At 46.4% G+C, this 14,451-nt stretch overlaps 1 protein-coding gene across 1 annotated transcript; it reads right to left on the reverse strand.

Moving 5' to 3' along the window:
- On the reverse strand, window positions 12,427–13,996 carry LOC109707492. Its single transcript, XM_020228782.1, has 4 exons — window positions 13,870–13,996; window positions 13,219–13,760; window positions 12,703–12,870; window positions 12,427–12,466 (listed from the first exon to the last, which is right to left on the reverse strand). Exons 2-4 carry the CDS (start codon window positions 13,752–13,754, stop codon window positions 12,427–12,429), a joined length of 744 nt encoding a protein of 247 aa, XP_020084371.1. The 5' UTR covers window positions 13,755–13,760; window positions 13,870–13,996.

A 14,451-nucleotide genomic window follows, 5' to 3' on the forward strand; every position in this document is an offset into this window, starting at 1 on the left:
TGTACCCGCTTACACGTTTGCATGGAATTTCCCGTGAGCAGTTTGAACTGGCAGGGGATTTTGGCGGGTAATTGTGGCATTCTATATAGTATCCCCCACGCCGCCTCAGGAGCTGCTCCCGTGCTGAGAAGGTTGGAAAACAGCGGTAGGAGCTTCCCACACCATTCTCTTTGATATTGCTATTCCCCATTTTGCATGGGTTTCTTTGATTAGATTTTCCTCTCTTTTTCCTTTTGGAGGGTATTCTCCACCATGTTGATGAGCTTGGAACTTGGATTTGGAGTTTGATTGAGGGGAAGATATTGGAAGTGTCGGAGGCTTTGACTGGTTTTAAGGGCTTGCCTCAGAGAGTTAGTGGCAAGATCCTTTCCTCTTAGTTTTGGATTTTAAGCTTTCTTTTGAGAATGAAAACCCTAGTTTGGGTGAGACTTAGGGTTTATTTTGGGCTTTTTGAACTGAGGCGCTTTGAGGTCGTTTAGATTGGTTGATCCTGGCTTTAGAACCTTCCTTAGGGGCTTTTGGATTGGAAGGGTCTCTAGCTCTCTTTTGCCGAGTTCAGGAGGGATTTCTTATTGAGGTGACAGTCCGTTTTTTGCCCTTTGCTCACGCGTGTTAAAGATTGGCCTTATTGCTCTTTTCGCTACGATTGACAGATCCGACCCCACCAGATTTTTCGATGTTCCTAGGGTACTAGAAAGGTTGCTTCTGGTGTGTGAAATCTCCGCTTCTGGCGAAACAAAAGTTTTCGTTTTGGTGGGTTTGACCTAGCCTTGTATGAAGAAATCTCATATTTGGTGATTAAGTGCCTTTGTTACTAATTAATTCATGCATTTTCATATTAAATGTATTTATTATTCGATTTTTTTAGAATGCTTAAAATGCATAAGGATATATGTATGAATTTTTGGAGCCCTCTATGGTAGTTAGAGAGTGCTTCTGGGGATCTGCCTTGGTTACATTTAGCTTCTATATGAAGGTTTGATTCGATGGCTTCTAAGACGTAATGTTATGATTCATGCGTTTTTTAAACTAAGTTTTAATTGAGACATGAAAGATGACAATTGCATTAATGTAGGCATCGAACTTGATATCATGGTGTGTAACTGCGAGAGCTAACTGTCATCAAGCGGCATTGAAGCTAAGGACTTGTGTGAACCTAGTGGATAGGGCCATTGAGGGCGTTTGGAAAACTTTGTTGACATCACAATTGCTAGTATCATCCAAGGGGGCACTAGGCGTAGCAAATTGTTGAATTCACATATGTGACTTGTACTAGATCTCGCCTGGCCGCATTGCTAGTTATGGTGATACCATGTTAGAGACTAGAGGACGGTGATATTTGAGACTTGGGACCTATTGCTTGCTTGCCATTTGTGCTTCATTCGCACATGCTTGTTGAGGGTCGTCCTTAAAGCCGGCATTCCGGAGATTAGCTTTAGCCTTACGCGACTAACGTTCGCGTCCGCTCGGCGCTCCTCTCGCGAAAAGCCTACGTGGGTCCGGGTCGAAGCCCTGCCTGGTGCGGACAGAGACATTCCAAGTAGGGATGTCGGGCTACACAGACACTTAGGCGGCACAAGCTGCGGCCCTTGGGCCGTGGGGTCCGTTATTATTGGAATGGAAATCCGACACCGGGCGTTGTTATCATGGACTCACCTCACCTCGTAGTAGGTTTTAGTCCGCGTTTGGATCACCTTTGACAATGCTTATGATAATAGCATTGTGATATAGCATAACTTGCCGGGTTTCATCGTTGCATGCGTAGTATACTCTGTGCCATTGGATTAGAGACCTGTACTCTTTATGACCATTGACATATGGCATGTTGTTAGTGTTTACTTGTTATCATGTCGAGACATAACAGTAGCAATCTGGACATAATATCTCTCGACAAGCGTAGGGGTTACATCACCATTTACATCATGTTTTACTTTAGAGACATAGCGGCGTTGTGCACTTCATTTATAGCTTCTCGATCGTATGCAGTTGCTTTTACTCCTTATTATTATTGGCTTTTAGTAGTTACCCTTTTTCTTTGGGGCTATGGTGGTGCTCCGCATTGAGCTGAGGTCAACCCACCAGTAATTGCCTGGAACTATAAATATAGTTCTTCACGCCTCTTCTTTCTCGATGTTTTTTCAAGCCTTCCACGAGGGTGAGGCCAGGGACTCGCGGGAAGGGAGTTGCTTCGAGCGCTAGCTTCGCTTTCTGAGGACGAGTTGTAGGTCTGCCACCTCTCGATTTATGTTTGTTTATATTTTGCGAAGAGGTTTGGCACTACCTGTGTTTTAAGTGTACTATGAGACCACCATCTTTTTGTACACTTGAGACTGTATTGTGACTCCTTTCACTGTCTAGCTTTACTTCTTTACCTTGGTGTAGATGATAGAACTATATTTGCTCTGATATCATTAGTTGCTAGTTTTTTACTTCTTCTACTTGTTTTATTACTTGCTTTTACTTCCGCTTTTATTGTAGACGCCTTATATGTGTTGACATATGGCGGGTCTGGGCACGCTACCGGGAGGGCCTTCGCCGGTCCCGGGGCGTGACAATAAAGACCTTTAATCTTCGGATTGCGGATTCGTGGTTGTTTGATGGCCGAGTGCGAGTTCGAGCTGAACCGGGCGGCAGGTGCCGCGGGAGGCCGATTGCAAGTGGCTACGAGCAATCGGAACGTGATAACAGGTGGGTTGTGTTTACCGAAGCTACTAGGTCGCCTGCATGTCAAAGTGAACTATGAGTTCCTGTTGACGCATATGTATGAGCATATTGCTAGATGATAATGCATGGTGACATAATGAGAATATATATATGCATAATAGTAGCATGTGAATCATACTAGACAATAGTTGATTATGCTAGTTGATAATGGCATGTTAATGCATTGAAACTGTATGCTAGTGGATAATTGCATGTAGATGCATTGAGAATAAATGCTAGTGAATAGATTCATGTTGACATGTACTAGAACATGCTAGAGTATAGGAATGAATGTTATCCTATTGCTAGATTATGCATAGGCATGTGGCATCTAAACCAAGTGTTGTGAACCTAGGATAGATCGAGTGGCATTAACCTAGCGTTGAGAACATAGGTTGTGGATTGAACCTAGAGTTGAGTAAACCTAGGTTATGTGACAAAGGTATTGAACCTAGTGTTGTCGAACTTAGGTTGACATCGAACCTAGTATCGTTGAACCTAGAGTTAATCGGACCTAGGTGAGTGGCATTTGAACATAGTGTAAAGAAACACATTGATGCAATGAGCTTAGGGATAGGTGAGTTTTCCCTAGAAGTGGCAAGTTGCATGAAAACCTAGTGTAGTTGAGACACTATGATATTGAACATAGGGATAGGTGGATTTTCCTAACTATGATTCGGGTAAGAGAACCTAAAGTGTTGCTGTTGTTGTTAACCCTAGATGGTAGGGCATCGTCAGTGATGGGGATTTGATCATTGTCACGCCCCGCGACCAATCGCCAATTTGGACCGGGTCGCGGCGCCAATGATAGACCGCCGAACGGACCGGGGTTTCCCCTGTAAGCGGACAGAGTCTCCCCTGTACGTTCTAGGCGTTGCAATCAAAATAATATACAAATGTTCCAACTAGGAACGGATATCAATCCAGATTGCATAAGGAAGTATCAAATACATAAAACTTCTAGCTATTACAAGCATTCATTTCATAAAACATTTTTCTTTTACATTTGCTTAACTTCCAAATACAATCACATTATTACATTTAGTATAAGTTGGTTGATGTCATTCCATTCTAACCCCTAGGCCCTGCTGACTCGGGGTACTGCTAGCTCTGGTCTCCGTGGTAGGGCGCTATCTACGAGCTACGCCCTCGCCTTGCGCCGCCGCGCCGCACACGTATAACCTGAAAACACCCCAAAACAACGTGGGGTGAGAACCAACTCCATGGTTCCCAGTGGATACGGCCACCCAAGGGAAAAGCTCGACCGATAGGTCCGAGGAAGCACTGCAACATGTTAGTTCAACAATATACAACAGATATATATATTCAATTGAAATACATGCCATGCCTCACGATATGCGATATGAAAATCATGCAACTCTATGCAACAACTAGTAGATCAAACGATTCTACACTCTACTTGGCTACTTTTAGCTCATATCTTTACTCTAAGGTTCTATTGCCTTAGGATCTCAACTCAGTCCACTGGCTTCTAAGGTCTCTATTACCTTAGCTCAAGCCTCTATCTCTAGCTCATGAGGGTTCCTCTACCCTATTGAAGCTAACCACCTGACTCGGCTCCAAGCTAATCATCCGCGGATAGCCCGCGCACTGGCTGCTCATCAGCCTACCGCCGTCTCTCTGTCTCAGCCTCCTAGCGGCGAAATCGTCGCACACGTTAAGCATGGCTCAAGTCGCACGACTTGACCATCTGGCGGCGATCACGTTGCTCTTACCCAGCGTGAGCTCGAGACATGACACACCGTTTGGCGGCGAACGGATCGCATCACACCCAACAACGGTACATGTCAGACTAAGCCACCTGGAGGCACCCGCATCGTACTTACCCAGCATGGATTCAGTCTGCTCTGGAGGTCTGATCCTCAAATGGCTTAACCATCCAGCAGAGAAATCGTCGCACAAACGCCACGACAATGGTTCAAGCCCCGGGCGGTGATCTCCATGTGATCGCCCCCAATCCTCCCTCGGTATCAACCTCGGCAGCGAAGTCGTCGCACACGCCCTAGCTCGATACCATGGTCATCACAAGTCCTGAGATTCCAGAATCCACTTTCCATAGGTCGAGGGTCCATAGCCAACCCTACGTTGTCGACCTATCTCATCCTAGTGGCTAGTACCACTATACTCAACAACCTAGGTTTCAACACTCTAGGTTCTATGTTCACATCACATAACCTAGACACAACCTCTACGTTCTCGTCATCTTTACCTAGATGTCCACTTCTAGGTTTACTAGATCGACCTATGTTTACTAACACTAGGTTCGATGCCACACCTAGACTTGTTCGACTCTAGGTTCACTTGTTCAACCTGTGTTCTTTAACACTAGGTTAGGTGCCACTCGATCTAGTTGACATCCTAGTTGTCCAATCGAGTATCTCATGTCAATCAACTCTACTCAAACTAGAGTTATCATCTAGTTTACGTGCATATATATATAACATTATTTATATGTATCCACTTAGCATCTTTATCTATGCATTATTATTAACATGCATTCTTTACTTGTTCTTGTCTACATGCATCAACAAGATTACTTGCTTAGACATAAAGGGCGACCTAGTCGCTTCGGTAAGCACAACCCACCTTAGTTAGCTTTCCGATTGCTTGTCGACGCTTGCAATCAGCCTCCGGCGGCACTCGACACCCGTTTGGGCCCGATCTCACAGTTGCTCCCCAAAAGCACGTCGCTTCACCGTTTCAAGTGCTAAAGGTCTTCGTCTTGCTGCTATGGTGCTCGGGACCCAATTTCACGATTTATAGACGTCGCCTCGGCCTCCCAGGCGGAAACGAAGCTCCAAGCGTCCGTTTCTTCAATATCTTTGCAACGGCTTGTCGGATTGCCGAACCGACTCCGCCAACGTGTTTCATTACCTACCAATTAGGTTTACGAAGGGTCAAATGAGATCAAACTCATCTATTTACAAAAACGCTCTTTGGATGCCCTAGAATGCTATTACTACAAAATCCACCAAATCGATCTATGAAATGGGGAAAATCCATCTAAATAGCATGCTAGGGTTCCCCTCAAACCCACTTTAGAGATCAAAAAACCTATCTCTAAAGATCTACCATGAGAGGGCTTTAAGCTTACCTCTTTAGGCTTACTCCAAAGGCAAGAAGAAGATGAAGAGGATGATGATGATGATGATCCTCTTCTTCTCCTCCATCTCCTCCTTCTTTTCTTCTTCTCTTTTCCTTTCTTTCTTTTCCTTCCTCTCTTCTTCCCCCTTTTCCTCTTCTACGAACGGAAAGAGAGAGAGACAGTCAGGGAGAGTGTGAGGGAGTGAGAGAAAGAGAGAGAGAAAGACCTCTCTAATAACCCCTTTCATTTTGTAACAAAATGCTAAGAAGCCCCTCAACTTTTCATCTCTTACACAGCCCTCACTGGACATTCTGCGCGCGGAGGGACCGATCTCCCCGACTAGGGACCGGTCCCCGGGGCCTCCCCCCGCGGGCACGCGTTCGGGAACCGGTCTCTCCCTGAGAGACCGGTCCTCGGGAGACCGGTTCCTCTCGGAGAGACCGGTTCCCGAGAGTTGAACTTCCGGGACTTAGCCGATTTTCGGCCATTCTCGAGGGCGTCGCAAGCTGGGATCGGTCCCTCCTCTGCCAGGGACCGGTTGCATCAGCAACCCCGCAGCCCACCACTGATGGAACCGGTCTCTCACCTCCAGAGACCGGTCCCCGAGAGCAACCTCAGCCCAAAAATGCAGATTGCATTATTTGCTCTCGCGGACTCCATTCCAATGCACTTATCAATTTTCGTGTATCCTCAGCTTTTCCAAGGCTTACCAACTCGACCATCAGTCGATCCTGGACGAAGTGCAACCCTCGAATTTCGAGAATTCACATTGTTACATTTTTTCCTCCTTAAAAAGAGTTTCGTCCTCGAAACTCACTCATTGCCAACCCCTTTTATTCCTCGATCTACTTCTCGAGTACTCAAGGGTTCCAATGCACTTTTGCACCTCGGAGTTGCCTTTATTCTCATCGAACTCATCTAAAGGCCCACAACGAAGAATGTAATATACCGAGAATTCGGAAAAATAAATATCGAACTTTAGTCAAATTGACCAAAGTGCGAGGATGGTACACTTCGGAAAGTCCGAAAGCGTTAAAATGAGCAAAAGTGCATTGTTGGAGGTCGTCGAGAGCTTAAAGATTCAAAATCTGCATTCTGCAGGTTTTATGCTCTCGGGGACCGGTCCCGGAAGGAGAGACCGGTCCCCGTACGCGTGAAAACAGAGGAAAGCTGAAAATCGGCTAAGTCCTGAGAAGGCAGGCTTCGGGAACCGGTCCCTGTCTGAGAGACCAGTCCCCCGGAGACCGGTCCCCCAAAGAGAGACCGGTCGCCTCATGCGTGGAGCCCTGCAGCCACGGAGAGGACCTACGGGAACCGGTCCCTGGTCGGGGAGACCGGTCCCCGCATGCGAAATCTACCCAGTCCAGACAGTTGAATAAGATGAAAGTTGAGGGGTTTACTTGCATATTTGCAACCCATAGAGTTATGTTAAGGGCCAAATGAGAAATTTCTCTCATTCCTCACCCTCTCACCATCTCCTCTCTCTCTCTCTCTCTCTAGAAGACAAAAGAGGAGAAGAAGGAGATAAAGAAAGAAAAGGAAAAGAAGGAGAAGGTGGAGAAGAAGCCGTTGGAGTGAAGCAACTTCATCTTCTTCCTCTCTAGTGCAAGAAAGGGAAAGCTTTGAGGTAAGCTTCAACCCTATTCTTGGTAAAACCCTAATGTGAGAGCTAAATGACCTAGAAACGATTTTTATGGAGCTTTTAGAAGATTTGAAGCTTTCTTTGCTTCTTTAAGAGATCAAAACTGTAAGGAAGTGAATTCTCGAAATCCGAGGATTGTACTTCATCCAGGATCGACTAATTGTCGAGAGAATACCTTTTGGGGAAGTTAGAGATGTCCAGAGCATAAAAAGTGCCTTGGAGTTGAGTCCACGAGAGCAAATGATGCAAACTGCATCATTGGGTTGATGTTACTCTTGGGGACCGGTCTCTGGAAGTGAGAGACCGGTTCCCTTGGTTGGGTGTAGCGGGGTTGCTAGATGCAACCGGTCCCTGGCAGGGAGGGACCGGTTCCTGAACGTGGTCCCAGCGAGAAATGCCGAAAGTTGGCTAAGTCCTGAAAATTGAGCTCTCGGGGACCGGTCTCTCAGGCGAGGACCGGTCTCCCGAGGACCGGTCTCCCGGGGAGAGACCGGTTCCCGAACGCGTGCGCCCGAGGGAGGCCCTCGGGGACCGGTCCCAAGTCGGGGAGACCGGCCCCTCCGCGTGAACTCTGCTCAGTGAGGACTGTGCAGTGGATGGAAAGTTGAGGGGTTTTATGCAAAATGACCTTTATTAGAGTGGGCTGAGCCCTCTCTCTCCCTCGCACTCATCTCATTTCCCACTCTCTCACTCTCTTTCTCTCTTGCTCTTTCTTTCTCTAGAAAGGAAAGGAGAAGAAGAAGAACAAGAAGGAGAGGAAGGAAAAGAAGGAGAAGAACAAGAAGGAGATCAAGAGGAAGGCCTTGGACACCTTCATCTCCCTCTCCTCTTCTCTTTGGTGTAGCACAAGAGGTAGGCTCTTGAACCCTAGCTTCTAAACTTTGGAGTTTTGGGTTTTGATGCTTTGGAATGGGTCAAATGGACCCTAAGAATGCTTGTAAATAGATCAATCCCATGATTCTAGGGATTTGTTGGTGGTTTGCTATAGGTGCAAACCTAGGGCTCCAGAATGGGGTTTTTGTGAAAATGTGAGATTGATCTCATTTGAAGCCTTAGAAACCCTATTGGTAGGTCACAAAACGTGGGGGCGAAGTCGGTTTTGGCATTTGGCGAACCGGCGTGAAGTTCTCGGCAAAATAGGGCCGGGCTAGTGTTGATTTGGGCAAGGAAGGCTAAAACCTTTTTGTAAAGTTCGCCGAGAAGAATTTCCGAGACCTCTACATCGATTAAAGGTGGGGGGTGCCATCCCGAAGCTTTCGAACTCCTTTCTATGTCTTAGATTGCATTTAATCTCATCTCTTCATGTTGCATTGTAGGATTGTATAGTAGCTCCCTTATGCTCTCTAAATGATAACCTAGTGTACTTGGAACGCTTGGTGACTTAGATAGGTGAGGATTGGGTCGGAACATGGATCCTATGATGTACCCGATGGGGTGTTGATGACATAGAAAGTAGTGTTAATGTCAAAGAACAAACGAATTGCATCCAAATGTTAAATGATGACGAGTGGCATTAATGTAGTGTAAATAACACTAGAGGTTTGAGAACCTAGGGATAGATGGATCCCTTAGAAACTGCCTTGTGGATAAAGAACTTAGTAAACCTAAGTAGCCTCACATGGAGAGGTTGTTGATGAGTCGATTGAGACATTGACCCTAGTGGTAGGGCTTCCTCACTCGGAGAGGATTTGATTGGGCTGTGGACCCTAGTTTATAGTTGTAACACACTAGACCTTCGCAAATTGCGAGGTTCGAGTGGTTGGTTGTGTGCTGAGCAATTTCAGACTTTCTGATGGGTCGTTGACTGTGATCCGACCTATGGCTCGCATCCCGAGAAGTGAGGTTTAAAGCCTCGCACAAAAACCCGAAAAAACGGATTTTTTGGTTAACTCTCAGATTGCCTTCAGAGGGTCTTGTACCGGTACAAGGTTGGTGGTTGTACCGGTACAAGGTTGGTGGTTGTACCGGTACAGCCACCGGGCTTGTACCGGTACAGAGCCGCGGAACCCCCAGACACGAGTCTCGGGTTGAAGCTTTTCGTGGGGCTTGCACCGGTACAAGGTCCCGTGTACCGGTACAAGGCGGTAGAATTTGAGCAGTTTGAACTGCAGGGGTGTTTTTGCATTTGTGGGCTTCTATATGTGTCCCCACGCCCTTGGGGCCCCTCCTTGAGCTGAAACCAGTGGAGGAGCAAGGTAGGGAGCCCCTCTTTTCCCCTCTTTGGATTTGATCTCCAATTTCTTGGATTTTGATGGATTCTCCTCTCTTTTTTCCTATTGGAGCTATTTCCACCATTGTCTGAGCTTGGAGCTTGGATTTGAAGCTTGGTGGAGGGAAGAACCTTGAAGTTTGAAGACTTTGAGCTTGGATTGGAGCTTCTAAGAGGTAAGTGACAATATCCTTTCCTCTAGATTTGAATTTTGGAGGTTTCTTTGAGATGAAACCCTAGAGTGAGGTTTTAGGGTTTATTTTGGGCATTTTCGTTTTAGAGCTTTTGGAGCTCAATTGGTAGGATTAGAACCTTCCTCTAGGCTTGATTGGAAGGGTTCTAGCTCTCTTTTGGAGCTTTAGAAGAGATTTCTTCTCTTGAGGTGAGTGTTGACCCTTTTGCTTCTAGGTTAATGATCGAGCTATTTGCTCTTCGTTTCGTTTGGGTAACCCCATTTTTGATGTTCCTAGGGTGCTAGGAAGCTAGTGGATACCTCCGTTCGGCGAAACGAAGGTTTCGATTTTGGTGGGTTTGACCTAGCCTATAGTATGAGAAATTCTCATAACTCGTGGTTTATGCTTCGTTAAATGTTTATTCATGCATTTACATGCTAGATACATTTATTATGATTTTTAAAATGCTTAAAATGTCTATGTTACATGTGATGAAATTTTGGACCTCTATGTAATAGAGAGTTGCTTGAGAGATCTATGGTTGCATTTAGCATTCTATATGAAACTTGGTTTCATGCTTCTATAGTGTAAATGAGCTTTGATTCATGCATTTAAACTTAAGTTTATTTGAGATATGAAAGATGACAAAATTGCCATATAGAGGCATCGAACTAGAACATTATGTGAATTAGAGAGCTAATGTCATCAAGCGGCATTGAGCTCGGGACATGTGTGAACCTAGTGGATAGTGTGAGGAAGTGAATTCTCGAAATACGAGGATTTTACTTCTTTCCAAATCGACCAAGGGTTGTGTTGGTGTACTTTGGAAAAAAAAAACCGAAGATATTAAAATCACCAAAGGTGCATTGAAAACGAGTCCACGAGAGCAAATAGTGCGAAATCTGNTTCTTTTCATAATCCTTTAACTAGCGAGACGCATAAGCGATGACTCTGCCATTCTGCATAAGAACACACCCTAATCCATTCAGCGACGCATCGCTGTAAATCACAGTCCACTCCAGTAACAGGCAGTGCTAAAATCGGGGCGGTAGTCAACCGTTCCTTCAGCTCCTGAAAGCTTCTTTCACAGGCTTCGTTCCATAGGAATTTAGCTCCTTTATGTATGAGTCGAGTGAGAGGAGTAGACATCTTTGCAAACCCTTCTACAAATCTTCGGTAGTATCCCGCCAAACCAAGGAAACTCCGAATTTCAGTGACACTGGTCGGCCTAGGCCAATCTTTAATTGCTTCAATCTTCTGTGGATCCACAGCTATCCCAGTTTCTGAAATCACATGGCCCAGAAATGCCACTTCTCGAAGCCAAAATTCGCATTTCTTTAACTTTGCGAACAGTTTCTTTTCTCGAAGTACTTGCAACACCACTCTCAAATGGTCTTCATGCTCCTTGTCACTTCGAGAATATATCAAGATGTCATCAATAAACACTACCACGAATCTATCCAAATAGGGTTTAAAGACACAGTTCATTAAATCCATAAAGGCTGCTGGGGCATTAGTCAATCCAAATGGCATGACTGTAAATTCATAATGCCCATACCGTGTTCTAAAAGCAGTTTTAGAGACATCTTCAGGCTTGATCTTAAGCTGATGGTAACCAGATTGCAAATCAATCTTGGAATACACCTTCGATCCTTGCAGCTGATCAAACAAGTCATCAATTCTGGGCAATGGATATTTATTCTTGATCGTGACTTTGTTGATTTCTCGATAGTCCACGCACAATCGAAGAGATCCATCCTTCTTCTTAACAAACAACACCGGTGCTCCCCAAGGAGACACACTCGGCCGAATAAATCCTTTATCTAAAAGATCTTGTAACTGTGCTTTCAGCTCTTTTAACTCAGCGGGTGCCATTCTATAGGGTGCTTTAGAAATAGGAGTTGTCCCAGGGGCAAGATCAATCACAAACTCCACTTCCCTATCAGGTGGCATGCCCGGCAACACAGCTGGAAACACATCCCCGAATTCTCGCACAACTGGAATATCATCAATCTTGACGGTTTTTCCGTCACTCACAGAAATGCTAGCCAAGTAGGCTACACAACCCCTCCGGATCAGTTGTCGGGCTCGCGAAGAGCTAATGGTCATTGCGAACAACGAACTCTGACACCCCTTATAAACAAACTTTTGCTGACCCGGTTCCCTAAAGGTTACCATTCTGTTCGTGCAATCTATAGTAGCATAATACTGTGTCAACCAATCCATACCCAATACTACATCAAACTCACCAAGTTTGTGTAGTGCCAATAAATTCACTGGCATAATCCAGTCGCCTACCCTAACTGGGCAGCGAGGGCAAAACTCACGAACATCTAGGGTATGGTCAGGTACAATTACTCGTCCCAGATGCAAAGTAGGTGCTAACTGTATGCTATGCAACTCGGCGAACTGCCGATCAATAAAAGAATGCGAAGCACCAGTATCAAATAATGCACGAACACGAATATCATAAAGCATAATAATACCTGCTACGACCTCCTATGCTGCTGCGGCGCCCTCGGTCTGGGCGGCATACATCCGCCCACTCGAACCCTGCTGCGAACCCTCCGACTGCCGCTGTCCTCGTGGTCGCCTAGACTGATAAGGCGTTGTCAGGGCCCCCTGGCTCGGAGCTGAAGATGCAGGTGCAGTCGCTGACGAGGGTGCAGGCACAGAACCTCTCGGGCACTCTGAACGAAAGTGGCCCTCCTGGCCGCAGAGAAAACACCGGCCCCCACGCTGTGGACACTGTGGCGGTACATGAGGCCCACCACAGATAACACAACGCGGCGGTCGACGACGCTCGGGTGCTCCACGGGGTGCTGAAGAACCTCGACCCCTCGACTGTCCTGACTGTCCCCTTGGATACTTTGGGGGTCTCCTAAAGGACTGCTGACCACTGCTCTCAACTGCAGGTCTCTTCCCTTTGCTTCGATCCACAACATCCCTTTTCTTCATAATCTCCGCCCCTTTCTCAACGATCAAGGCCCGGTTCACTACATCCCGGTAAGTGGAGAGGTTTGACGCCTGGACCAATCTGAAGATCGCAGGTCGCAAACCCACCTCAAAAATGCGAGCCTTGTCCTCATCATCTCGAACTACAAAAGGAACACAGTGCAGTAATCGGGAGAACTCTCGCTCATACTCTGCCACTGTCCTGTCCCCCTGTCTCAAATTTCTCAGATCTCTTTCCATCTGCCTCTTCACACTCTGTGGAAAATAGGTCGTCAACAACAATTCCTTGAACCTGTTCCACGTGATAGCAGCCAAATCAGCACGGGGATCCTCCCGGATGTCCACCCACCACCTGTAAGCCTCGCCATCAAGGTGGTGTGTCGCAAACCAAACTCGGTACCGCTCCTCAACAAAAGTGTCATAGAATAGCTTCTCCATATGCATTAACCATTTTTCAACCACCCAATGATCTGCTTTCTCCCCATCAAAGACACGAGGGTTGCAGCGACGGAATTCATTCAGTCGTTCCATCATCCGCTCTCGCTCCTCAACCCCCACCATCTCGGGTAACACTGTCCCAGCTGCTGCTACAGGTACTGGTGGTGGTACTACTGTCTCCTGTCGGGTCTCTGCCCTCGGAGCTACTGGGGGTGTGTCAAGTACAGGTGACTGTGCTCTCACTGTGGTGCCCCTCTCTGGTGCTATAGGTACAGAATCTGGAATCTCTCTGTCGGTCGTCTGCCGCAGTAACAGATCCTCTAACCTCTTCATCCTGTCCTCCTGTCGACGCGCAGCGTCCATCTGCTGTCGTGCTGCCGCGGCCTGCTGAGTAACCAACTCTGTCAACGTCGCAAGCTGATCCTGCAACTCATGGAGCTCACTGGACCCCGACGTGACGGAAGTCTCTACCTCTTCCGCAGCGGCCGCCTCAGCCGCCCCGGCGGTTCCAGAACGAGTCGTAGGCATCTTGAACTGCAACACAAAAACAAACATAGGTCAATAAACCCTATACTACTGAACCCTCATTGAGGATATAAACCAGCTAAGCAAGCGAAAGTAATGAAATGTAACGTGTACTAACTTCCGATGTCACGTTGTCGGCCGCCAACGTGACCCTCTGCAAAGTTAGTACTTGCACATCCCAATCAAACTCCTACTAATCGGAGTTTATAAGTACCCAATCAAAGCACTTTCGCTAACAACAACCTCAACTAGACTGCGTCTCTCACGAGCCTATTCTTATAGTCCAACCAGCCTAAGGTTTGCTAGGTCTACTAAGACTCAACCCTAGGCTCTGATACCACTATAATCTGTCACGCCCGGCTACCAGCGGAAGCATATCCGGCACGTGCACAGACCCGCCATACACCTGCAGTATATAAGGCGTCTACCAGCAACAAGTCGATAGGAAGTAAAACAAAGAAAGTCCTATCCTGATATCAGAGCAATGAACAGGTCGATATATATCAACAAAAGAACAAAGAGTGTACAATCCCAAAATCTCAACCAAAAGATGAATATCACAACTAAAACATCAGATCCAAACAGGAGATATACAATACTGGGTATACAAAAATAGGTACAATGGTAGCCTTTCTATACAAAAGGACATCACCCTCGGCCGAAGCCCGAGTAACAAGGTGATCGACTAGCATGCTCCTAG

Source organism: Ananas comosus, linkage group 3 (genome assembly GCF_001540865.1).
Source record: "Ananas comosus cultivar F153 linkage group 3, ASM154086v1, whole genome shotgun sequence".
NCBI classification, from domain to species: Eukaryota; Viridiplantae; Streptophyta; class Magnoliopsida; order Poales; family Bromeliaceae; genus Ananas; species Ananas comosus.

Bases quoted from the DNA above. Each gene is read 5' to 3' on its own strand.
- LOC109707492 (XM_020228782.1), bottom strand. From the start codon at position 13,754: ATGCCTACGACTCGTTCTGGAACCGCCGGGGCGGCTGAGGCGGCCGCT. The intron at 12,871-13,218 runs GCTATTCTATGA...TGCGATCTTCAG, and splicing joins TGGTTAATGCATATGGAGAA to ATTGGTCCAGGCGTCAAACC. The intron at 12,467-12,702 runs GTATCCAAGGGG...CTGCATCTTCAG, and splicing joins TCCTTTAGGAGACCCCCAAA to CTCCGAGCCAGGGGGCCCTG.